General features: G+C 40.8%; 1 protein-coding gene across 3 annotated transcripts in view; it reads left to right on the top strand.

Annotated features, from left to right (window-relative positions):
• Positions 1-23,054, top strand: part of TNFAIP8L3 (TNF alpha induced protein 8 like 3) — a 51,418-nt gene extending 28,364 nt beyond the window's left edge. For all 3 annotated transcript variants that reach the window (XM_077127883.1, XM_077127884.1, XM_077127885.1), the window contains exon 2: positions 19,207-23,054. In XM_077127883.1, the coding sequence (XP_076983998.1) occupies positions 19,207-19,769 (563 nt within the window). In that variant the 3' untranslated portion in view covers positions 19,770-23,054. The remainder of the gene's footprint in view (positions 1-19,206) is intronic.
• Positions 23,055-24,181: the final 1,127 nt, after the last annotated feature.

Genomic DNA, 24,181 nt, shown 5'->3' with positions numbered 1-24,181 from the left:
CCACCCTTGCACCCCGTAAAGCTTAATTTATCTCTTTAGGAAAAATAAGTTAACATAAAGAAAGATTTGAATATTTTCATTTTGCACACCCTGTTGTGGGGCCTGGTGGAGGCCCTGCCTGAGTCATGGTCACTCCACAACAAGGACTCATGAGCTGTTACTTGTTGCAGGTGGTAGAAATTTGGTGGACCCTAGGTCTTCCCCAGCAGCAGGTATGTGCCCAGGAGAACTGTCTTCAAGGCAGGGAGGTCCCTTGGAAGCGGGGCCAGACCCAAGAAAGCCTCAGGAATGTGTAGGGTTTCCCTTCAGCCAAAAATATCCATTCCTAGTCATCTGAGTTTTAGTGTGATGTTTTTTAAAGTATCCCAGAAAGAATGCCTCAGGTCTGTCTCACCCAAGTGTGAGGAGGGCCAACAAAGGTCATTTTTCATGAGCTTCTAAGCTTTGCTAATTTCTGTATGGAGAGAGCAGGAGCAAGGTTTTTATTTGTCCTTGATGCAAAGGCCCCACCATCCCTTGACTAATTCATTCTACCTCCTCTGAATATTCCAGGGGCATATGAGCTACAGTTTTGTACAACAGAAGGAAAACGTTTTATAGAATGATCCCACTAAAGAGGCAACTATTCAGTTAGTCTCCCTGGAAGCTGTAACTGTGTTAGGTTTATGTTTTAAAAACACTATTTAACAAAAAAACAAAAGAAAACGAACAAATAAAAAAACAAACAAAAAACACTATTTAAGCTTTCCTTAATAGTTTTGACACCACAGCTACTTAGGGATACCAAGAACTGAGAGTCAACATGTTTTCTAGAAGGTATTTAACATTGTTGTGGATTCCCACTCTGCCTACTACCTCCATTCCCACAGCCACCCGATTCCCCATCACTCACTCAGAGAACAGAAAAGGAAATGAGAGGAGGCAGAGGGGAAGCACATTACTCTCTCCACTATTAAGGGTTACTGGCCCTTAATAGTGAAGAATAGAGCCCCATGAGAGACAGAACAGGTCCAGTCACCTTTTCTGGGTGCAGGAGGATGAGTACTCATTGTGAAATGACTTTGTGAGCCTTCTCTGTCTTGCAGAGCCTTGCTTTAAGTTTTTTACAAAAGTAAGTGATTGAGTACCAGGAACATAAACTACCATAAATCACTCTGTCCAGGATCTTATGCCTCCCCAAGTCCTTAGGCTGCCCTCTAACCTCTGAACTCCCCCTCTGTACTCAGAGCCCCCTGCCTTGATTGATGGTGCTTATTCAGCACTACAGATTGTGTTTTTCTGCTGGGTACCCTGTCTATATCTCATTTATACTTACTGCTTTTAGCTAATTCTCTTCCCTGCCATCATCTATACTGTGTATGTATGCATGTGTGTGTGTACACATGCTGGTTATAATAAATAACTTCCAACTTTATCTTTTTGATACAGCTATCCATACTTACATACCAGCTCTTCACATACCCCTTAACAACAAGTAGAGAATTACAAAGTCGTATGACGAAGAGGAGGAATAGTAGAGGGCTGACCCCTCACTCCTCCCCACCACCACAGCTCCTAGGTTGATGCTCAGAGCAGCATTTCTCTGGGCTGCAGCAAATAGCTCAGAGCCCATCATCATTTATATCTATCATTAACTTTATTTTTCCCAAAATTTATTATCATGCTGCTAAAGCTCATTTGCCTCTTTTCTGCCCACTCACTCGGCTTGGTGAGATCTTGTTGTTTACACCAACAACTTGGTATTTCTAGAAGAGCTTGATGTTTTCTAGAAACATGGAAACATCACTTGTGCTCCTGCTGAACATCATTTATAAAAGCATCCACTCAGACATACCCCTCTACTTTCCATTCAGTGAAGTGTTCACTTCCATTGGCTTTTACTTTCTCTCTCAAAACTACTTCTTTCCCATCACCATGCCATTGTCCCAACATAGTTCTGATACTTCTCCTTTCTTTATAAATGTTCTAAGCCACTTATTCTCAGAGCACTGCCCGCACTTGAGCTCTTGCATTAATCTTGGTTTAAGGAAGCCCCTGATTTTCCTAAAAAGATTAGGTTGCAGTTTCCTTAATCTTGTCTCATTGGGCTGGCCATTTTGTACTGTAGCTGTGTAATTTTTATCTCCATTCTCAGAGATTCTGAAGTACTGTAAACTATCCATGATGGTTTCATGATTAGGGAATGGGAACTTTTATTTAAACATGGTCAAAAGAGCTTCTTAAGGCTTATGTACAGAAATAAGAGTTTTGCCAAGAACAGTTTTGCCAAGACCTATCCTAGATCTCTTGGTGTTTCCCCAAACAGACATGCTCAGGATCTAGTTATTTCCCCAAATATTACAAGCACACTCCTGACCTTGACTCATACTCTCCCTTTTAGCCTGCAGTGGCCTTCCTGGTGGGTTGCCAAGGTGGTCCCTCTTTGAAAGGTTGAGGCACAATGATGGATAGAAACAAGCCTAAGATTTCCATATGTGAAAAGTCTTCTAAATAGGATTGCCCACACCCAGCTCTCCATTGGTGCACACACCCTCCTTTAAAGCATGTGTTACATTATTTTTCCATGTTGGAAACAGTGGTAATCTTCCCACTCCTCCCCCATAGATCCCATAGAGTTGTAAAAGTGTTCTATTGACCACAGTGTTTTGATTTTATTTTTTTTAATCCTATGCTAGCATTTCCTATAATGCATTCTACCACATGTGAATACTGCTACAAAAAATACACACACACACACATGCATATACAAATATAGGTATGATTATGTTTGTGTACATGTATAGAATGTATGTATATTCTAAGGTCCAGTCTGTTTGAAAAGTGGTAGACTAAACAAAACTATATAAGTATACACCACAGGTCTACTCAAGGCCTCTGTTAACCTTTGTTGTCAAGAGCAAGCCATAAAATGTAGTCATCTATAAACTTATTTGACTGACCATGTATTTTAGTTTGCTAAAGCTGTCACAATGCAATTTACCAGAAATGGAATGGCTTTTTAAAAGGGAATTTATCAAGTTGCAAGTTCACAGTTCTTAGGCTGTAAAAATGTCCAAACTAAGACAACCAGGGAAAGATACCTTGATTCCTTGATTCAAGAAAGGCCAATGGGTCCAAAACACCTCTATCACCTGGTAAGGCGGATGGCTGGCATCCGCTGGGTTCTTTGGCTTCTTGCTTCAGAAACCTTTCCCAGGGGCACTTTCTTCATCTCCAAAGGTCTCTGGCTGTGTGGGCTCTAAAGCTTTTTCCAACATGGTTCCCTCTTAAAGGACTCCAGTAATCACATCTACTGGATGTGTGGTGACACATCTCCATGGAAACAACTTAATAAAAAAAAAATCCCACCCAACAATGTTGAATGAGGATTAAAGAACGTGGCTTTTCTGGAGTACCTAATAGTTTCAAACCAGTACATTCCACCCTTTGGACCCCCAAAAGATATGTTCTTTCCAAATGCAAACATATTCATCCCATCACAATATCACAAAGCCTTAAACCATTTCAGTAATAATACAAATACAATACAAAGTCAGCAGCAGTACCAAATCTCATTAAAGTCAGTTACAGGCATGGTCTGTCCTAAGGCAAAATTTTCCTCTAGTTGTGTGGACCTGTAAAACTCAGAACAGGTTATCTGCTGGTAATATGCAAAGGAGAGACAGTCATAGGATATATATTCCCATTTCCATAAAGAGAAATTGGAAGGAACACAGGGGTCACCAGACTCAAACAGCTCCAAAAGCCTGCAGGGCAAACTCCATTAGATTTCAAAGTCTAAGAGCCATTTATCCTCAGGGCTTTAGAAAGTGGCAGTCTCACCCTTCTTATGGGCTTACACAGCAGCCTGTTCCGTCCAAATGCAACCTTGGGGGACACTGGAGAGACCACCTTTTTCTCAGCTCCACTCTTTGAAAATTTTGGGATAGCACGTGGGATCTCTACCATCTCTGGGACATACACTCAAGCCCTCCAGAACACTAGGGTAACAGCCAAGCTGCCCACAATCCCCAAGGAATGTGTCCCACCCTCTCAGAAGACTAGGGGCAAAATAGCTCTTCAGAACATCTAGGCGGAAGGCCTACCCTCTGCCTTCAAGGCAAACTCACCCTCAAGTGCATGGGTGGGTCTACTCTCCTGATCCGAGGTTTCTTGGCTTTAGACCTTAGCTTCCACAGTTCTGCCTTTGAAGGTATTTTTTTTCTTTAATTTATCCCTTTCCTGTCCCATTTAGTCCAGATTGGCAGTGGTTCTGTTTATACAGAGCCCACAACATTCTTGTTGGTTTTCTGTGTAGTATCCAGGGACCATGACCATCAGACAATAGGACTTTCCACAGATCCTTCCTGGATACCTCCATCTCCAATCCTGTCTTGTCCTGTAATGCCTGACTGCTTCAATGTTTGGTTAAATCCTCAAATGGAGCACTATTCTCTGGAGTCTCCTTTCTGGAAGCCCAGAATTTTTCAAACCATCGATTTCTGTTTTCTTTGTACCCAAGAGTTCAGTTCTCAGCTTATCTCTTTCCTGGCATGCTTCACTGTAAACTGCAAGGAGAAACCAGGCTGCACTTTCCATATTTAATTTGGAAATCTCTTCAGCCAAGTATTCAAGCTTGTGGCTTTTAAAATCTGCTTTCCATCCCAAACCAGTAGTCAATTTAGCCAGATTCTCTGCCACTTTAAAACAAAAGTCACCTTACTTCCAGTTTGCAATGACACATTTCTGTCTAAAGCCTCATTGGAGGTATCTTTAGAGTTCACATTTCTACCAACAGTCTCTTCAAAGTGTTCTAGGCCTTCTCTCTCAAGTATATCACAATTCTCCCAGAATCTTCCCCTTATCCATTTAAAAAGCCATTCCAACATGTTTGGTATTTGCAAACCACAGCACCCCACTTCTCTGGTACCAGAATCTGTTTTAGTTTGCTAAAGCTGCTGGAATGCAATATACCCAGAAATGGAATGACTATTTAAAAGGGAATTTACTAAACTGCAAGTTTACAGTTCTTAGGCTGTAAAAATGTCTAAACAAAGGCATCCAGGGAAAGATACCTTGGTTCAAGAAAGGCCAATGGGTCTGAAATACCTCCATCACCTGGTGTGGTAGTTAGATTCAGGTGTCAGCTTGGCCAGGTGAAGGCACCTAGTTCTGTTGCTGTGGCCATGAGCCAATGGTACATGAACCTCATCTGTTGCTGATTACATCTGCAGTTGGCTAGGAGGTGTGCCTGCTGCAATGAATGATGTTTGACTTAATTGGCTGGGTGCTTAAATGAGAGACTCAATGTAGCGCAGCCCAAGCAGCTCAGTATATCCATCTCAGCACCTGCAGCTCAGCCCAGGCCTTTGGAGATGTAGAAAGAAATTGGGGAAAGTTGCTGGAACCCAGAGGCCTGGAGAGAAGGCCAGCAGAGATCACCCTGTGCCTTCCCATGTAAGAACGAACCTCATTTCAAAGTTAGCTGCCTTCCCTCTGAAGAACTAATGAAATAAATCCCCTTTTATTAAAAGCCAACCCATCTCTGGTGTGTTGCATTCCTGCAGCTAGTAAACTAGAACACCTGGGAAGTCACATGGCTGACATCTGCTGGGGTTTTTGGCTTCTTGTTTCAAACACCTTTCTCAGGGTCATTTTCTTCCTTCATCTCCAGAGGTCTCTGGCTGTGTGGGCTCTAAAGCTTTTTCCAAAATGGTTGCCTCTTAAAGGACTCCAGTAAGCAACCCCACCTTGAATGGGTGGAGACACATCTCCATGGAAACTCACCTAATCAAAAAGTCCCACCCATAATTGGGTAGTACACATCTCCATGGAAACAATTTAATCAAAAAGATCCCACCCAACAATATTGAATGAGGATTAAAGAACATGGCTTTTCTGGGGTAGACAATAGTTTCAAACTGACACACCATGGAACCTTCTTTTCTGGAGCGTCTAACAGGACTAGTGTTTCCTAGGATACACATTGGGGCATGTAAATCATTGGGACCTACATTCAGCATATTAGAATCATTTAGGGAGCTTTTGATTACTTCTGGCCCTACTCTTGAAGATTTTGGTACTATTTGTGGTAGAGTGTGGGAATCTAGTTGTCTGTCATTTGTTTTTTCTTAAAGCTTTCCCATAGTTTTCAGGATCCATAACCCTGGGTTTCCTCTGCTCTAGATTCTTCATCTTTAAGGTTTCAGAGATGCTGCATCTGTGACCCTCCTGAGCCCTCACTATAGAAGCTGGTACCCCTAGTCCCATTGTAGATAAATATATTCTTACATGAGAGAGATGGATGGAAATTTATCAGGGAAACCATCCAGGGTCTTTGTACCTTGGAGAAAGTTACTGACTTGAAACCATAACTTTAGAAACCATTTACTAACATCCTAGCAGTCTCCATACATCTACATTGAAGCACTTCTTCAGCACCCATGGAGATCTCCCCAGCTGTTCACATTCATGCCAGTTTGGGCTGTTTCATACATATCTGTATTTTATTTCCTTTGTCTCCGTCTTGCCCCACTGTGGGACAATACTTCCTTCAGAGTAGGACCCAACTGAATACTTCACTTATGATTTCCCCCATAGCACTTCATACAATGTAAAACTAATAATAAATTCTCAATAATAGCAGAGGAAAAATAAGGGACAAAAGGGACCAAGGGGTTAAGATTAAGTCAAGATTTAAAAGCAGGTGAAGAGGGGTGGGCAGTTGGCAACATGTGCGTATACCTTACCCTGCTACAAGGGCAGCAGCATTTTTTTTTTCAGCTTGCATTACTATTTTTTTTTTTTAATTTTTATTTTGAAACACTTTCAAACTTATAAGACAGACAAAAAATAATCCAAACCCCATACCAACAACTCTAACATGCCCCTATCCTCCAAGATAACCAGGTCCACCAATTTTAACATTTTGCCATATTTGTCTTCTTATTCTGTCTGTCCGTCTATTTATCCATTTTCTGATCATCTGGGTGTAGATTGTAGATCCTGTTCCTTGAACACTATTTTACTACCATGTGTATTTCATAAGAACAAGGATATTTACTTATCTATCCCCTTTAAGTGTAGTTATCAAGTGCAAGAAATTTAACATTGATATCAAGCTTACAGTCTATAGTCCAATTTTTATTTGTCTCATTAATGTCTTTTTGAGCTCTCTCTCCTTCCTAGTTAGAGCCCTTCCAGGATCATGTATGAGATAGTTCCCTTGTCTCTAATTTTTTTAATTTGGAACATATATAATATAAACTTTCCCAAATATGCCATTTGGTGATATTAATCTTATTTGCAGTATTGCAGTACCCTCACCATCTTCCATTATTAAAACCTTATCCAATGAGACCAAAGGAAGAGAGGTTTATTTTGTCCAAAACTTTAATTTTCTGTAGCACATAATTTAACTCCCCCTGTCTGGATGGATCCCAAGCATGAAGCCCAGAATGGGAGTGAGGGCTTGTAATTCCGTATCACTTTATGTAATGCCTGGATACGTCCCAGAATATGTTGAGCAGATAATTAAAAAGTATTGGCAGAGTGCCTTGAGGAGAAAAAATATAGAGCTTTTAAACTTTACCACCTGGGAAACCTCTGATACTGTCTCAAGCGTTAATGGTCCCCAAGTCAATAGGTCAAGCTCTTAATTTTGAGGCTTGCTCTTGCGAAGCTTGTGTAGATAGCAAAGAACCTAAGCCTACCTATAGTTTTGCCTAAGAGTTACTTTCAGAGGACCTCTTTCATTGCTCCAATGTGTCTTTCTCTCTCTAAACCCAACTCTGCAAGTGAAACCATTAGCTTCCCCCCCTCCGCCACTCCCCCAACCACGTGGGACATGACCTTCAGGGGTAAAATTCTCCCTGGTGACGTGGGATATGAATTATGGGGATGAGCCTGCCCTGGCATCCTGGGATTGACAATTCCTGCCCGACCAAATGGGGGGAAGGAATTGTAACAAAATAAGGTATCAGTGACTGAGAGAGTTCAAATAGAGTCAAGAGGCTATTCTGAAGGCTACTCGTATGCAGGTGTCAGCTAAATATTGCTATTTTCCATGGTTTGCCAAACCCCAATCAAAACTGTTCCTGCCAACCCTAAAGAACACCTAGGGCTCTATCTGAGATTCTACAAAAATTCTGTGCACTATGATTACTTTCCAGAAAACTACAACCTTCAGATGGGTTCCTAGGCCAGAAAAGTCCTGAAACCCAGAGGGGCCAACCTTTCCAGAACATCAACTAATTCCATCTCCCTATCCCATACTGTTGACACACATTTCCAAAATGAAAAGGCTAGAATGGGCATAATTCAAGTACCCCTAAAGACTGGGAGAAAGATCAAAGGAGAAGGAGGAGTTATGACAGAGAAGATAGGATTTAAATAAGTATGACTGCTGAATCATTATATTGATTTTTCTTTTAGTCTCCAGTGTCTTGGAGCAGCTAGAAGGAAAAATCTAAAATTGTAGAACTGTAATCCATACCAAACTCTGAAATCTGTTCTATAACTACTTGTTACAATGTATTTTGAACTTTATTGCATATATATATATATATATATATATATATATACACACACACATATATATACATATGTATGTATATGTTATATTTCACAATAAAAAAAGAAACCTTTCCAACTTTCCATTCTTCCTGCCCCTCATCCCTGGCAACCTGTATTCTAATTTCTGTCTCTCTGAGCTTGCATATTCCCCAGTATTTTCTTTGTAGCAACCATGGGGCTTAAATTTAGCATCCTAAATCTATAACAGACTTGTTTGCTTTGCTATCAACTTAACTTCAATAGTATACACAAACAATGTTCAATAGTGTACCCCTCCCCACCTGTCTGTAGTTCTTATCACAAATTACATATTTATATATTATGAGTCTAAAACCACTGATTTCTTATTTCATTTTATGCATCTGCCTTTTAGATCCTGTAGGAAGTTAAAAAAAAAAGAAAGCAGAGTTATAGACTAAAAATATAATAGTGCTGGCATTTATATTATCAGGCCTTTTTCCATTACTGGAGATCTGTACTTCCTCGTGTGGCTTTGCTCCCTTGTCTGTTGTCCTTTCCTTTCTGGGTTTAGTAGCGTTGGACTCTTTCAGCTTTTGTTTATCTGGGAATGTCAATCTCGCTCTCATTTTCAAAGGATAGATTTGCCAGATAGAGAATTCTTGGTTTCAGTTTTTGGTTTCAGCACTTTATGTCATCCCACTGCCTTCCTGACTCCATGGTTTCCAGTGAGAAACTGTCACTAACTTTATTGAGACTCCCTTATAAATGTCATGTGGTTTCTCTCTTAGGGCTTTAAGATTTCTGTCTTTATCTTTGGCATTCAGCAGTTTGATTATAATATGCCACAGCTTGGGCCCATCTAGGTTTATCCTATTTGGAATTTGTCGAGTATCTTGGATGTGTATATTCATGTCTTTCATTAAATTTGGGAAGTTTTTAGCCATTGTTTCTTTGAGTAGTCTCTCTGCCCCTTTCTTTCTTTCTTCTCCATCTGTGAGTCCCACAATTCATTTATTAATGTGCTTGATGATGTCCCATAGATTCCTCAAGGTATTTTCACTTTTCTTTATTCTTTCTTCTTTCTGCCCCTCAGACAATGATTTTAATTATCTTAACTCCAAGTTCCCTAAATCTTTGTTCTGCCAGTTCTAATCTGTTGTTGAGCCTCTGTAGAGAGTTTTTAAATTTCTGTTACTGTGGTCTTTGGGTCTGTTTGGTTCCTTTTTCTAATTTCCATCTCTTTATTGTTGTTCTCCTTGTGCTCATCTATCATTTTCCTGATTTCCTTTAGTTCCTTGTCTGTGTTTTCCCTTGGCTCTTTGAATATATTTAGGACCATTTTTTAAAAGTCTTTGTCTAGCATGTCCCAAGTCTCTTCCTTCTCATTGCTGATTTTTTTTTATTAATTAAAGAAAAAAAAAGAAATTAACCCAACATTTAGAAATCATTCCATTCTACATATGCAATCAGTAATTCTTAACATCATCACATAGATGCATGATCATCATTTCTTAGTACATTTGCATCGATTTAGGAAAAGAACTAACAAAACAACAGAAAAAGATATAGAATGTTAATATAGAGAAAAAAATAATAATAATAGTTAAAAAAAAGAAAAGAAAAGGAAAAAGAAAAAAAAGACAAACAAACAGACAAAAAAAAAAAACCTATTTCTCAGATGCAGCTTCATTCAGTGTTTTAACATGATTACTTTACAATTAGGTATTATTGTGCTGTCCATTTTTGAGTTTTTGTATCTAGTCCTGTTGCACAGTCTGTATCCCTTCAGCTCCAATTACCCATTATCTTACCCTGTTTCTAACTCCTGCTAGACTCTGTTACCAATGACATATTCCAAGTTTATTCTCGAATGTCGGTTCACATCAGTGGGACCATACAGTATTTGTCCTTTAGTTTTTGGCTAGACTCACTCAGCATAATGTTCTCTAGGTCCATCCATGTTATTACATGCTTCATAAGTTTATTCTGTCTTAAAGTTGCATAATATTCCATCGTATGTATATACCACAGTTTGTTTAGCCACTCATCTGTTGATGGACATTTTGGCTGTTTCCATCTCTTTGCAATTGTAAATCACGCTGCTATAAACATTGGTGTGCAAATGTCCGTTTGTGTCTTTGCCCTTAAGTCCTTTGAGTAGATACCTAGCAATGGTATTGCTGGGTCGTATGGCAATTCTATATTCAGCTTTTTTAGGAACCGCCAAACTGCCTTCCACAGTGGTTGCACCATTTGACATTCCCACCAACAGTGGATAAGTGTGCCTCTTTCTCCGCATCCTCTCCAGCACTTGTCATTTTCTGTTTTGTTGATAATGGCCATTCTGGTGGGTGTGAGATGATATCTCATTGTGGTTTTGATTTGCATTTCTCTAATGGCCAGGGACATTGAGCATCTCTTCATGTGCCTTTTGGCCATTTGTATTTCCTCTTCTGATAGGTGTCTGTTCAAGTCTTTTTCCCATTTTGTAATTGGGTTGGCTGTCTTTTTTTTTTTTTTTTTTTAATTTTTTTTTATTAATCAAAAAAAAGAAAAGAAATTAACACAACATTTAGAAATCATTCCATTCTACACATGCACTCAGTAATTCTTAGTATCATCACATAGATGTATGATCATCATTTCTTAGTACATTTGCACCGATTTAGGAAAAGAACTAGCAAAACAGCAGAAAAAGATATAGAATGTTAATATAGAAAAGAGAATTAAAATAATAATACTAATAAAAAATATATATATATAAAAAGGAAAAAGAAAAAAAACAAAAACAAAAGATACAAACACACAAACAAACAAACAAAAAACCGTATTTCAGGTGCAGCTTCATTCAGTGTTCCAACCTAGTTACATTACACTTAGGTATTATTGTGCTGTCCATTTTTGAGTTTTTGTATCTAGTCCTGTTGCACAGTCTGTATCCCTTCGGCTCCAATTACCCATTATCTTACCCTGTTTCTAACTCCTGCTGGTCTCTGTTACCAATGATATATTCCAAGCTGATTCTCGAATGTCGGTTCACATCAGTGGGACCATACAGTATTTGTCCTTTAGTTTTGGGCTAGACTCACTCAGCATAATGTTCTCTAGGTCGATCCATGTTATTACATGCTTCATAAGTTTAGTCTGTCTTAAAGCTGCATAATATTCCATCGTAGGTATACGCCACAGTTTGTTTAGCCACTCGTCTGTTGATGGACATTTTGGCTGTTTCCATCTCTTTGCAATTGTAGATAATGCTGCTATAAACACTGGTGTGCAAATGTCCGTCTGTGTCTTTGCCCTTAAGTCCTTTGAGTAGATACCTAGCAGTGGTATTGCTGGGTCGTAATCCATTCTGCCATTCTATGTCTTTTGATTGGGAAATTCAGTCCATTAACTTTTAGTGTTATTACTGTTTGGATAATATTTTCCTCTACCATTTTGTCTTTTTTATTATGTACATCATATCTGATTTTCCTTCTTTCTACACTCTTCTCCATACCTCTCTCTTCTGTCTTTTTGTATCTGACTCTAGTGCTCCCTTTAGTATTTCTTGCAGAGCTGGTCTCTTGGTCACAAATTCTCTCAGTGACTTTTTGTCTGAGAATGTTTTAATTTCTCCCTCATTTTTGAAGGACAGTTTTGCTGGATATAGAAGTCTTGGCAGTTTTCTCTTTTAGTAATTTAAATATATCATCCCACTGTCTTCTAGCTTCCTTGGTTTCTGCTGAGAAATCTACACACAGTCTTATTCGGTTTCCCTTGTATGTGATGGATTGTTTTTCTCTTGCTGCTTTCAAGATCCTCTCTTTCTCTTTGACCTCTGACATTCTAACTAGTAAGTGTCTTGGAGAACGCCTATTTGGGTCTGTTCTCTTTGGGGTGCGCTGCACTTCTTGGATCTGTAATTTTAGGTCTTTCATAAGAGTTGGGAAATTTTCAGTGATAATTTCTTCCATTAGTTTTTCTCCTCCTTTTCCCTTCTCTTCTCCTTCTGGAACACCCACAACACGTATATTTGTGCGCTTCATATTGTCCTTCAGTTCCCTGATCCCCTGTTCAAATTTTTCCGTTCTTTTCCCTATAGTTTCTGTTTCTTTTTGGAATTCAGATGTTCCATCCTCCAAATTACTAATTCTATCTTCTGTCTCTTTAAATCTATCATTGTAGGTATCCATTGTTTTTTCCATCTTTCCTACTTTATCCTTCATTTCCATAAGTTCTGTGATTTGTTTTTTCAGTTTTTCTATTTCTTCTTTTTGTTCAGCCCATGTCTTCTTCATGTCCTCCCTCAATTTATCGATTTCGTTTTTGAAGAGGTTTTCCATTTCTGTTCGTATATTCAGCATTAGTTGTCTCAGCTCCTGTATCTCATTTGAACTATTGGTTTGTTCCTTTGACTGGGCCATATTTTCAATTTTCTGAGCGTGATCCGTTATCTTCTGCTGGCGTCTGAGGATTTAGTCAGATTTCCCTGGGTGTTGGACCCAACAGGTTGAAAGATTTTTCTGTGAAATCTCTGGGTTCTGTTTTTGTTATCCTGTCCAGTAGGTGGCGCTCGTGGCGCTCATCTGTCTGTGGGTTCCACCAGTAAAAGGTGCTGTGGGTCCTTTAGCTTTGGAAAACTCTCGTTGTGGGGGAGGTTCGCCAGCCGAAGCGGCTTGGAAGAGTCCCAGCCGGCCCTGGGATCCAAACACGGGGAGGGTCGCCAGCCGCCACAGCCCGGGAGAGTGCCCGTCCGAATCTCCTAGCCGGCCCGGGGCACCAAGCGTGGCGGGAGGGTGCCAGCCGCCACGGCCCGGGAGAGTGCACCGTTCCCAGCCGGACCAGGAAGCCACGTGTTTGGAAGGGACCCCGGTCACCGTTCTCCGCGGCCTGGGAATCTCCGATCCAATTCTCCCAGTTGGTCCGGGGGGCTGCGCGTGGGGGGGCGCCAGCCGCCGCGGCTTGAGAGGACCGCCTGTCCAATTCTCCCAGCTGGCTCAGGAAGGAGGAAGGGAGGGACTCCGGCCGCTTGCCGCCCCGGCCCGGGGAAGTCCGCGCCCCTCGGCGATCTCACCGGAGCGGGTTCTCCCAGCCAGTCAGCCGTTCCAGAGTGGGGTACGCTGTCCTCCCGATCCCTGTCGTGGCTCCGGGAGCTGTTCTGTATTGTTTCCCCTCCCCTAGTAGCTGTTCTGGAGGAGGAACCAAGACCTGCGCGTCTTACTAAGCCGCCATCTTCTCCGGAAGTCCTCTCATTGCTGATTTTTAATGCTTTACCCTTCTCTTTCACTTGGGCCATCACTTGCTGTTTCTTTGTATGTTCTGTAGTTCTTTGTTGATTCTGTACATTGTTATGTTTTCAGAATGTTTTCATTTTCAAAATGCAGTGTTAACACTGCAATTTAGACCCTGAGATGTCTGTTCCTCAACCTTCTAGCCAACAAGTGTTATGAGAGAGCATTCCTTGAATGCCAGGAGGTTAAAAAAAGGGGGGAGGGGACACCTTTCCTATTCTTTGCAGATTCCCTCCCTCAGACTTATCTATACAATGAGTTTAGAAAACAGCTCCTGGCGAAAACATAGGGGCCACCCTGATCCTTTCTGCATGAATCTTGTCTTAGGCATGTTTGTGTGGCCTCCTGTTTAAATGTTCTGAATGTCCCCTCATCCCTGAGAAACAGTTTCCTCGTGGTCTTGGGAACCACTTTCATAATGTGTCCCCAGGTAACCTGGCTTGACTGCTGTCCCACAGCATTCTGTAGAGGAATTCAATGAACCACTTACTACACAGGGCAAGTTCTGGATGGCTAGGCCCTCAGGCCACCACTGGACAGATTGGACCAGACATATAAACTTCCAATATCTGCATGAGGTGACCCTTCTTCTTCCAGAAATGGGCCCAGGTATCAGCATTGGGAGCACAGACTGGCTCTGTTCTGAGCCAGTGAGTGGTAGGGAAGGGGCCATACAGGGCACCACAAGAGTCTACTGCTTTTAAGTAGCCTTTTTCTTGACTTGATACTTGCCCTTTTACTATAGTCCGTTAACTATTTCCTAGGACTTTGTGGAAGATGTCTCCACAGGTTCTTGCTAATTGTTAAAAGCTTTTGTGGGGGAACAAAGCCCTGTAGCATCTCACTCCATCTTTATCAGGGTAGAGTATCTCAAACAGTAGGTCTTCCATCCTCTGAAATTCTTTTTGTTACTTCTCTCTTCTTCATTTTTTAAGTCAGTGAGAAACAAGCCATTTGTGGCTCAGAAGTAGGAATATCAGCTTATCCTGATTTGCCTGATTCTTTTCCAATTTCAGTGAAGCCCCCTGTCTGGGAAACCTCTCAGACCTGGACACACAAGAACAGTTGGTCACCCTACAAAGGAGTCAAAAGGAGTTAGATCCTTGATCATATAAAATTGGGAAATGTTACATCATGCTCTACCCATTCCTCTCTGGAAGACTGACAAAATGCCAAAATGTATTAAAGAAATGTTTTAAAGTCTCACAAAGATAATCTGTTTAATTTTGCATGACCCATTGTTTCCCAAACTTATTCAATCAAGGACTACCCCCCCCACACACAAAGGAGCAACATCTTATGGAATTCTGTTGCTTTTATAGAAAAGCAGGACTCAAACTGATGTATGTACCTCTGGAAGTTCAGAGATCTTCCACAAAGTGTACAGAAAAGGAGAGTTTTGAGGGAATCAATTCACAGCTCCAAATTCCTTCTTCTGTTTTCGGTACACACTCTTCTAAAACTCATCTGCCTGAGAAGAAATCTGAAGTCAAGGCATGGCGGATCTCTGTTCTTTCCACTGGTTCAATCATGGAGTTCTCATCCATAAGAATCTTAATATGACACATTATTCTGGAGTGCAAAAAATTCCCAGGCCTAAGAAAGGGACATTGTGAAACTCTAGTGTTGGTAAAACTTATTTTAATCAAGGCACCATAGCCTACCCCTACCCACTCATTAAGAGAGGCACTTCCAATACAATTTTATTTATTTATTTTATTTTTTATTTTCCAAAGGATAAACAAGCCCCAGAATGCATTCTACCCTGGGTAACAATTTTATTTTTTATGTTTAATAAGTGTTCTTCAATATTTAAATATTCTTATATTGTACCGAAAATAACCATAATGATAAATCACTCCTGGAAAAGTTTTTAACACTTGGAGATTGATGGTGACCAGAATATTATGATGGAGTGATAAAGTAAAATATTTAAGCATAAAACATATATTAAAGTTCTGTTGGTAAAGTAGAATAGAGATGCAATTTCAAGAAGAAAAAAGAGCAGTATAATATTTCCATTTGTTAAAAGAAGAGCCTGCTTGTGTAGTTTTTAAATGGACAATGATATATCACTGTGGTATTTGTTATATTGGATACATTTAAAAGAGTGATTTAACAGGTTAATTTAAAAAGGCCAACATGTACAATATACAGAAGTGATATCTGTATTAGTCAAGGTTCTTCAGACATACAGAACCAAAGGAACCATGTATATCATTCACACAGTGGTCTGGCGACCATGGTAGGTGATCAGACTGGGCAGGAATATTATTTGTCTCAAACTCTGTAAGACTGTGTATATATGTATATATGTATGTATGTATGTATATGTATGCAATACATATATACATAAATATAAAGAGATTTTCTATTATAATAAATGAGTTCATGTGACCATGGGGGCTGGCAAGTCTGAGCTCCTAAGCAGGTTGCAAGCTAGAAACTCTAGTAAAGGTGATGTTGAAGTCCTTACTTCATATTATCCAGGGGAAGCTTGCTGGTTAAAAATCCTGGCAAGAGCCAATGCTGAAGTTGAAACAGAAATTCTTCTGACCTCTGAAACCCTCTGTTCTGACATTTAAGACCTCCAACTTATCAGATGAGGAGACCCCACTTTGCTGAGTGAGGGTAATCTCCTGTATTGATTATGGAAACAATCAACTAATTACAGATGCAATCAGTTGATTGTAGATGCAAATCCCATGTATGAAATACCCTCTCATGGTAATAAGCAGGCTAGTACCTGACCAAACAACTAGACACCATAACCTAGTCAAGGTGACACATGAAATTGACCACTGCAATATCTTTCCTATTTAACATTATAGTGAAAATATTTGCTGTCAAGTTAAAATATATAAAAGGAGATACATAGTTTTTCAAAATTCTTCTGGGACTATGTGAAGAAAAGGTGTGAGGACCACTACTCCAGAGCAGATTGTTATAAATTATAGTGGTAGAAAGAACAGTTTAGAGTAAGGTTAATAGGAATGCCTTGATAAAAATGCCTGCTTCTGCAGGCTCTTAAAGTTAAAACTGCGAAGTGCCTGGCATAGAATCAGCACCCTGTTTATTCCACCAGTACCTACTATGTGCTGCAATATGTTTGCTAAGCACTGGGCAAACAGTAGGACTTAAACAGACAGAAGTCCCTGCTCTCCCAGAGCTTACTTTCTAATGGGCACATATTTAGCAGATCCATTGCTGCTGTATAAATATGTGTGTGCTACATAAATAGAAAGCCTTCAAAATTATTTTATTCTCAAGCAGTTTTAGGGTCTGTGACTACAAAGAAATGACTTTTTTTTTTTTCTAGAAATACATCCATCAATATAATTACCTGAAGGAGCATACACTTATTTCAGTGATAGGTCCATTACTCAAAAATCTTGGAACTTTTTCTTTGGAGCTGACATCAAAGTGCATAGCACCATCTTTTGAACATCCCTACTGTTAGTAAATATTTGTCTTTGGAGGATGGATTTGATCTTTTGGGAACAAAGGTCACACACACAGAGGTCTGGCACCATGGTAGCAGTCAGACTGGGCAGGAATATTTTATGTCTCTGGAAGAGCATGAATCGTCAAGAATTTGGGGCTTTTTCATGGTAACGAAGAGCCAGGAGATGCCATTACTTCCTTTTATGTCCTACGTGATGAGTTTGGTGTCTTTTGCCCTCAGGCTAAGGGAAGATCCTGGCCATGTCAGGGTCACATGGCTGTGAAGTTGCTTGAGGACTCAGCTCCCTGACTTTGTGGGGAGAGTACTTCTGGGGCTATGGGAGGCCCGTGGCGCCTACTGCTTCACTTCTTCTGGAAGGACCTAAGGCTGGTCTGGTCTGTGGGGGAGTGGGCGTATTGAGGGAATGCCAGGGCCTGTGTTTAAATTGTGTTTGAATGTTTATTGAGTCTGTGTCTGCAAAGCCTGAGCATCCAGTGATCAATCACTGTCCACTGAGGAGACTGGGGTGGAATACAAATTGGGGAGCAGCCAGAATGAGGAGAACAGAAGTTGATGTGCAAACTGTCTCTCACATCTGTCTCTTCCATATGGCCACAAAGCACTGGACAGAAGCTTTAACTGAGCCCCAAGATTCCGTGAGATCCTAGAGGGCCCTCAATTTTCAGAGGAAAATCTGTTTTTCTGAGTGTAAGTTTGGTGTACATTGTACTTTACTACTTTTCTTACTCAATATTTCGCTGATATTTCACTCAACAGACATGATTCCGTCACTGAACCCAAAACTGAGCTGAGTGCTGTGAGAAACATTGTTTTTGTCCTCAGGCAACTCAAACCCCCTGGGGAAGACATACACAATAGGCATATTGTAGACGACGATGGCCAGGGAGTTTCGTTTCAGATGCCAACTCTAGCCAATTGGCGACTCCTTGGAGTGTATTATCAAGTCTAAGATGCCTCAATTTTAAGATGCCATTATTTTATATGCTCTTAAGAAAGAAAAAAAATCCTGCTAATTAAAGTGTAAGCCATTGCCTTCTTGCTACTTAGAATTTTTATTTTATACTTATTGAAAGAGCTTTTTTAGACTTATTTAGACAGTGGATTTTAAAAAACATAGTCCTTCATTCATTGATTAAGAGGAAAATAGTGAAATAAATTTATTACAGTTTTCTATGCTTCTTCACATTCAGAGTCTGACTTTTCTGAAGCATTTTTGATTCAGAATCTCTGATATTTCCCACAATGTGCTGTTCCTTTGCCATCAAGAGCAGTGAAGAGGCAACATCACTTACATGAATGCTCTTCACTTGTTTTCCTGTTTTTTTCCTATATCTGACACCTGTTCTATAAATTGATGTGCACAGAGGTAGTGACAATCACAGCTCAACCGCTGCCTGGCAACAGGGACCATAAAACACATCCCAATTTCCAAGATGTCAAATATGAAAACAAAGTACAGTTTAAACCCAATGAAAATGGATTCTGAGACTTAATAAAAAAGACTGCTATGATCCATAATCCATGTCTGCTGTGAAAATGGGGTTGGCATTAGTACTAGCATCTTGTCAATAAGTAATAATCTGCTCCTGTATAATTTGCAAATGGAATAGTTACCAGTGCAACTGCAGTCACAGGGAGTTCCCTTAGAGCAAGTAGTGTCAGGAAGACTTTATGCATGAAGTAGTTTTAAAAGGTAAGATCTGGCCAGGACTAGAGCAGACCATTCCTAGCAAAAGGAAGTACAGGAGCATAGTTTAGTAGGTCCAAAAATGGAAACAAGCATGTCATGTGGAGAGGACAGTAGGGTGAGGTTTAGTTAGAGAGTTGTGGGATATAAAAGCACACAGAGTTTTTATTCTTAGAACTTAAGTTCAAGTTAGTGCATTTCACTTGCTAAAACAATAAATGGTTCTTGCATTTCTATAACTTTTCTTTCTTTTTTTACCATAGGTCCTGATGTTTTTAGCTCAAAGAGCCTTGCCCTTCAAGCTCAGAAAAAGATTCTGAGCAAAATAGCCTGCAAAACTATGGCCAATATGTTGATTGATGACACCAGCAGTGAGATCTTTGACGAGCTCTACAAAGTCACCAAAGAGCACACCCACAACAAGAAGGAAGCCCACAAGATCATGAAAGACTTAATCAAGGTGGCAATCAAAATTGGGATCCTCTACCGAAACAACCAATTTAGCCAGGAGGAGATTGTTATTGTGGAGAAGTTTAGGAAGAAGCTGAACCAGACAGCCATGACCATTGTCAGCTTCTATGAGGTGGAATATACCTTCGATAGGAATGTGCTCTCCAAGCTTCTGCATGAGTGCAAGGACCTGGTGCATGAACTGGTGCAGCGACACCTGACACCCAGGACCCACGGGCGCATCAACCACGTCTTTGACCACTTTGCAGATGTAGAGTTCCTCTCCACTCTCTATAATCTGGATGGAGACTGTAGGCCCAACCTCAAGAGGATGTGTGAAGGAATCAATAAATTGCTAGATGAGAAAGTCCTTTGAATGCCTTCCTTCTGTCTGGACTTCGCTGCTTTAAAATTACAGCACCCAATGTGGTCCAGGTGAGAATCAAGAAAAGAAGAGGAAATCCTTGTCAAAGATGTCAATATTCTGTCCTATTCATCCTTCTGATGCCAATCAAATGTTGTGTATCCCCGGAGTGCTCTGGTGAAGTCTATACTTTAAGTCACCTTTGTTTGCAAGCTTGAAAGATACTGAATCTATTCTAAGCAGCACGGCCGCTCTGCTTTTCAAGGTGAGGTCAGTTTACCAGCTCATCTTGTGCAGTGGAAGGAGGCCTGGACCAGGAGTGAGAAGACAAGGATTCGGTTCCCAACTCCATTAATTACGACCCTGTCCTCTTTATCCTGGAACCATGACGCCTGCCTGCCTACCTCATGGGGCTGTTGTGAGGATCAAAAGAGATGATGTATGTTCATGCTTTTGAAAACTCTAATGTAAGGTTTTACTATTTTCTTTTCTTAGGTGAAAGGGATAAACCTAGATCTAGAATGTTAAGCAACAGAGAAGAAAAGAATAGTATCTAATGGACTGGGTTTACAATCTGTCTCTAGATTTGCTGTTTCAAACAAAATAAAGACACCTCCAAAGGTGTGAAAAGTATAGCTTCAAATTGGGAAGATGTTTTTCAGAAGCCCTGTTTTATAGATCTTAGATGTGCAGATTTATGATCCTATAGAGGGAAACTTTCTGTGGGATGGGGAGGAGGGAAGAATTTCCCACCTATAACATGGAAGCAGAAAAGCACTGTGTTCCTCCTGTAGGATGGCCTTCCCTCATCTAAGAGGCACTATCCATGAGGCAGATGGAGGATTTATTTGGCATATATGGGAGAATAGGACAGAATGAACCCCTGTTCATCTTTCTTGGCCCTTCACAGTCATTTTGTGCTGTTTTCTCTGGTTCATTAATAAATTGAAAGTACCCTTCAAACAAGAGGTCTTGGAGTTGTGATTCAAAAATAAGATTTCTTGGAGTTAGATACAATGTTGAGAATAATGGGATTGAAAGAAAGAAGAAAATGAAGAGCAAGACTTCTGCACTCAGATCCCCAGCAGCTTTAGACCTTAGGGGAAGTAGCCTCAAGGGGAGCAAGTCTGGGACAGGATTTGCCTGTGGGTCAGTGTGGAGCTAGCCCACAGACAGGAGTGCCATCCTGACCACCATCTCTGAATATATCACAGCCTTACTTCACAGTGATGCTTCTAGCACTTTACATCATAGTCTTTTGATGAAAACATGGCAATGTGGTTATTTCCTCATAACATTGTCTGGAAGGTGCCATTTTGAAAGACTTGCCCCACCACCTGCTCCCCACTATGTTCTTTAGTACCTGATGATAATGTAAAAAGACCATTTAACTCAGCCCCATGACTCATGCCACGCATGATCTCCAGCTCCCAGCAGGAGCATCTCAGAATGGTTTGTGAGAGGGTGTGGATCATGTCTACTGAACCCTCATTGGCCTTTCAGCCTTAACTGTCCAATGTGGTCAACATCAATGCAAACTATCCAATTAAGTTCTTCAACTAACAGGGCTCAAAATTAGTTCCTAGGGAGAATGTCAAATGGGGACTGGGAAATAGTTAAATCAACCATTGTTCTCCATATTTGACAAACATGGCCTAGCCCTTCCTCACAGACCCAAAGGCTAAACAGTGATGTACTTCCAGCTGGGGTGGTCCATGATGGTCATTTGGGCAGTGCTAGGGGAAACACCCAGTAGCCCCTTCCTTCCCACCTGCCTGCTAGGCAGTAGAGTAGTTCAGCAGTAGCTTAATTTTCGCATACAGAGTACTGAATTCCTGGTTGCTATACTAGTCTGATTAAATACTGCTGTCTAGTTCTAGAAATTATTCTAGAAGCAGGGTTTTTTTTTAGTTTCGTTAAGTGAGAGGGTCTTTACAGAGAACTCAGACCCAGAAGGAATAGGCAGAACTGTCTTCTTTCTATCTGAGATACAATGGGGAAGAAAGGAAATACCCACCAATTAGGGTTGCAGGTTTCCCTTTCTCTGCAGGCCACAGCACACAGCACTGATAGCAGATGAGGACTAAATTGGGTTTTGCCAGCCCATGAGTCTCTAAGGAAACTGGTCAGGGAAGAATCAGCACTTCCACCGGCAGGTCTCAGCAAGTGCAACAGCAAAGTGTGGAACCAAAACATATTCTATTGCCTTAGGCTTCTACACTGAGACAGCCAGTGGAACCTCAATTGCAAGGTCAGGTAAGTGAAAGCCTAGCTTATCAACAGTGACATGTGGGCTACCCAGGCACAAGTACCAGTCAGTCCAAAAACACAGAGCCAAACCAATCTTATGTGTACATTTCAACATACCATAGGCACGTAAACTCAAATGTCTATTGAGTTTCATCAACCAGCTGGAAGGTCTATAAAGTTCAAATGCTGTACGTAACAATATAGAGGCCAAAAAAAGAATCTTATTAGACAGTCATATTGATTTAACATGAGGATTCTAATCATGTCACTTGGTGGCCCTGAAAACCTGTTTGGGCTGAAAAACATGTCTCATAACACACTTTCAAAAACAGGACTCTAGATGTGCATTTGTGTTCAGAATTCTGTACAAAATTTTCAATAATGAGACCTACAAAAGCAAAGTTAGAATATCTGCATTTAGGTGTTATCCCCTGATAACAAAGGCTATTTTACAAGTATGGGAAAGGAAACTGATTTCAAAGAAGCAACAGTAAAGGAAATGACCCATTGATCAAGCCCTTACAAGCTTCAGAGAGCAAAGCCAAAAGTTTGATAAAAGTCTGACTCAATAAATCAAGTCAAGAGAGACAACTCATTCTTTAAGTGTGGGGGCAGGGGCAGCAGAGCAGATGCCTGTGATCTGGAAGCATCTCTGGGTTCTCAACCATCCTGGAATGCATAGCTCTGTCCCATGGAAGGACCTCGGGAGCTTGTACTGAAATTCCCACCCCACCCTTTGGTATGTGTCCTTTCTCATGTATCTGAACCCTGCAGAAACACGTTCCTTGCCTGCTGCCACCTGCCACGTGCTTGAATCATCCTTCCTCCTTGTGTTTGCATCTGTGGCTTCTGACACCCTCAGTAACTCTGGGTCTCTTCTCAGTGACAAATCAAAATCAGAAGACTTCTCCATCTGTGCACCTCCCATCTCCCCCATCTGTACATTTTTCAGAAAAAAATCTGTAAATTCACTGATTGTTCCATTGAACTTGTATCCATTTATGTTAAATAAATAAATAATAAATAAAGGCACTCAAGTCAGGCCTACATTTTCCTACATATCTTTGGGACTTAAAAAAAAACCTTCAATGTGATCCCAGATATCAAGACCAAAACCAATCTGAAAAGTCTAGATCACCTACCTTGTGCTTAGTTTAAAGGAAGATGTTGCATTAGCAAGAGCTGTTCAACAATGGAATGGGATGTTGAAAATAGAGTCATTAATCAGATGGACCTTGAGAGAGAGGGTCACCAAGACGTTCCCAACTCAGGGTTGCATGGTCAGATAGATTTCCTTTGTTTAGTCTGACCCTGCTGTGTGAGCCACAGCCCAGGCTCAGTCCAACCTCCTGCTCTTTCCTTAGACGGAGGTTTAGGTTTTTAGGGGGAAAGACTCTTCTACAACAATGTCTCTGAAAATGGCACCTTCAGATTCCTAACAGTGCTGGAGAGGAATATGGGGTGAAGGTGGGGTGGGGAGTAGAAATTCCGTGAGTTCCAAACTGAGTTTTTAGGGCTTTGCTTCATTTCTACAACTTAGAAAAAAAAAAAATCTAAATCAACATAAGTAAATTTTGAATCATGTGGGGATGACTAGCCAAATGAGGCCATCTGGTTTCAGGGTCTGAGTTTCTCTTTGGGTTTAAAATGTCATTAGTGCTGATTGATCACCTCAAGTAAAGGAAAAGAATTTAACTTACTGGGTTTCTCAAACTAGGCCTGGCATCCTCTAAGGGTCTCAATTTAAGTTCTCAATTTTAAGAAATATTGCTACTATTTATGAAAGTGAAGTCATGTAGAGAATAAATGTTACCTTGCCCGTGACAGTAACTCTTTTTTGGGGCTCAACAGTTGAGGGATGAACCAGTGTCTGGGTTCTGGGGGCTATACAGGCCTGTTGCAGAAAGAGGTGAGCTCCCACAAGTCCTGTCTGTTCTTTGAAAACTGGACAGGAAAAGCTACCACACATAATGCAGAGAACTGACCAACTTGTCCTGGCAATCCTAGCCATAAATTTTAAATGCATGAGAGGGGCCATCCTGGACAAAGAGAAAACTGCAGTCACCCCCAATTCCAGCCTCACTCGCTGGTGTGCAGAAAGAAGTACCAGGCATCAAGAGTTAGTGTGGTTCCAGAATTCCAGGAGCTTGTTTCTAACAAATGAGGCACATGGC

Source organism: Tamandua tetradactyla, chromosome 14 (genome assembly GCF_023851605.1).
Source record: "Tamandua tetradactyla isolate mTamTet1 chromosome 14, mTamTet1.pri, whole genome shotgun sequence".
NCBI classification, from domain to species: Eukaryota; Metazoa; Chordata; class Mammalia; order Pilosa; family Myrmecophagidae; genus Tamandua; species Tamandua tetradactyla.
Note: the sequence above shows the minus strand (reverse complement) of the source record. Positions and strands in the feature narration are given on the sequence as shown.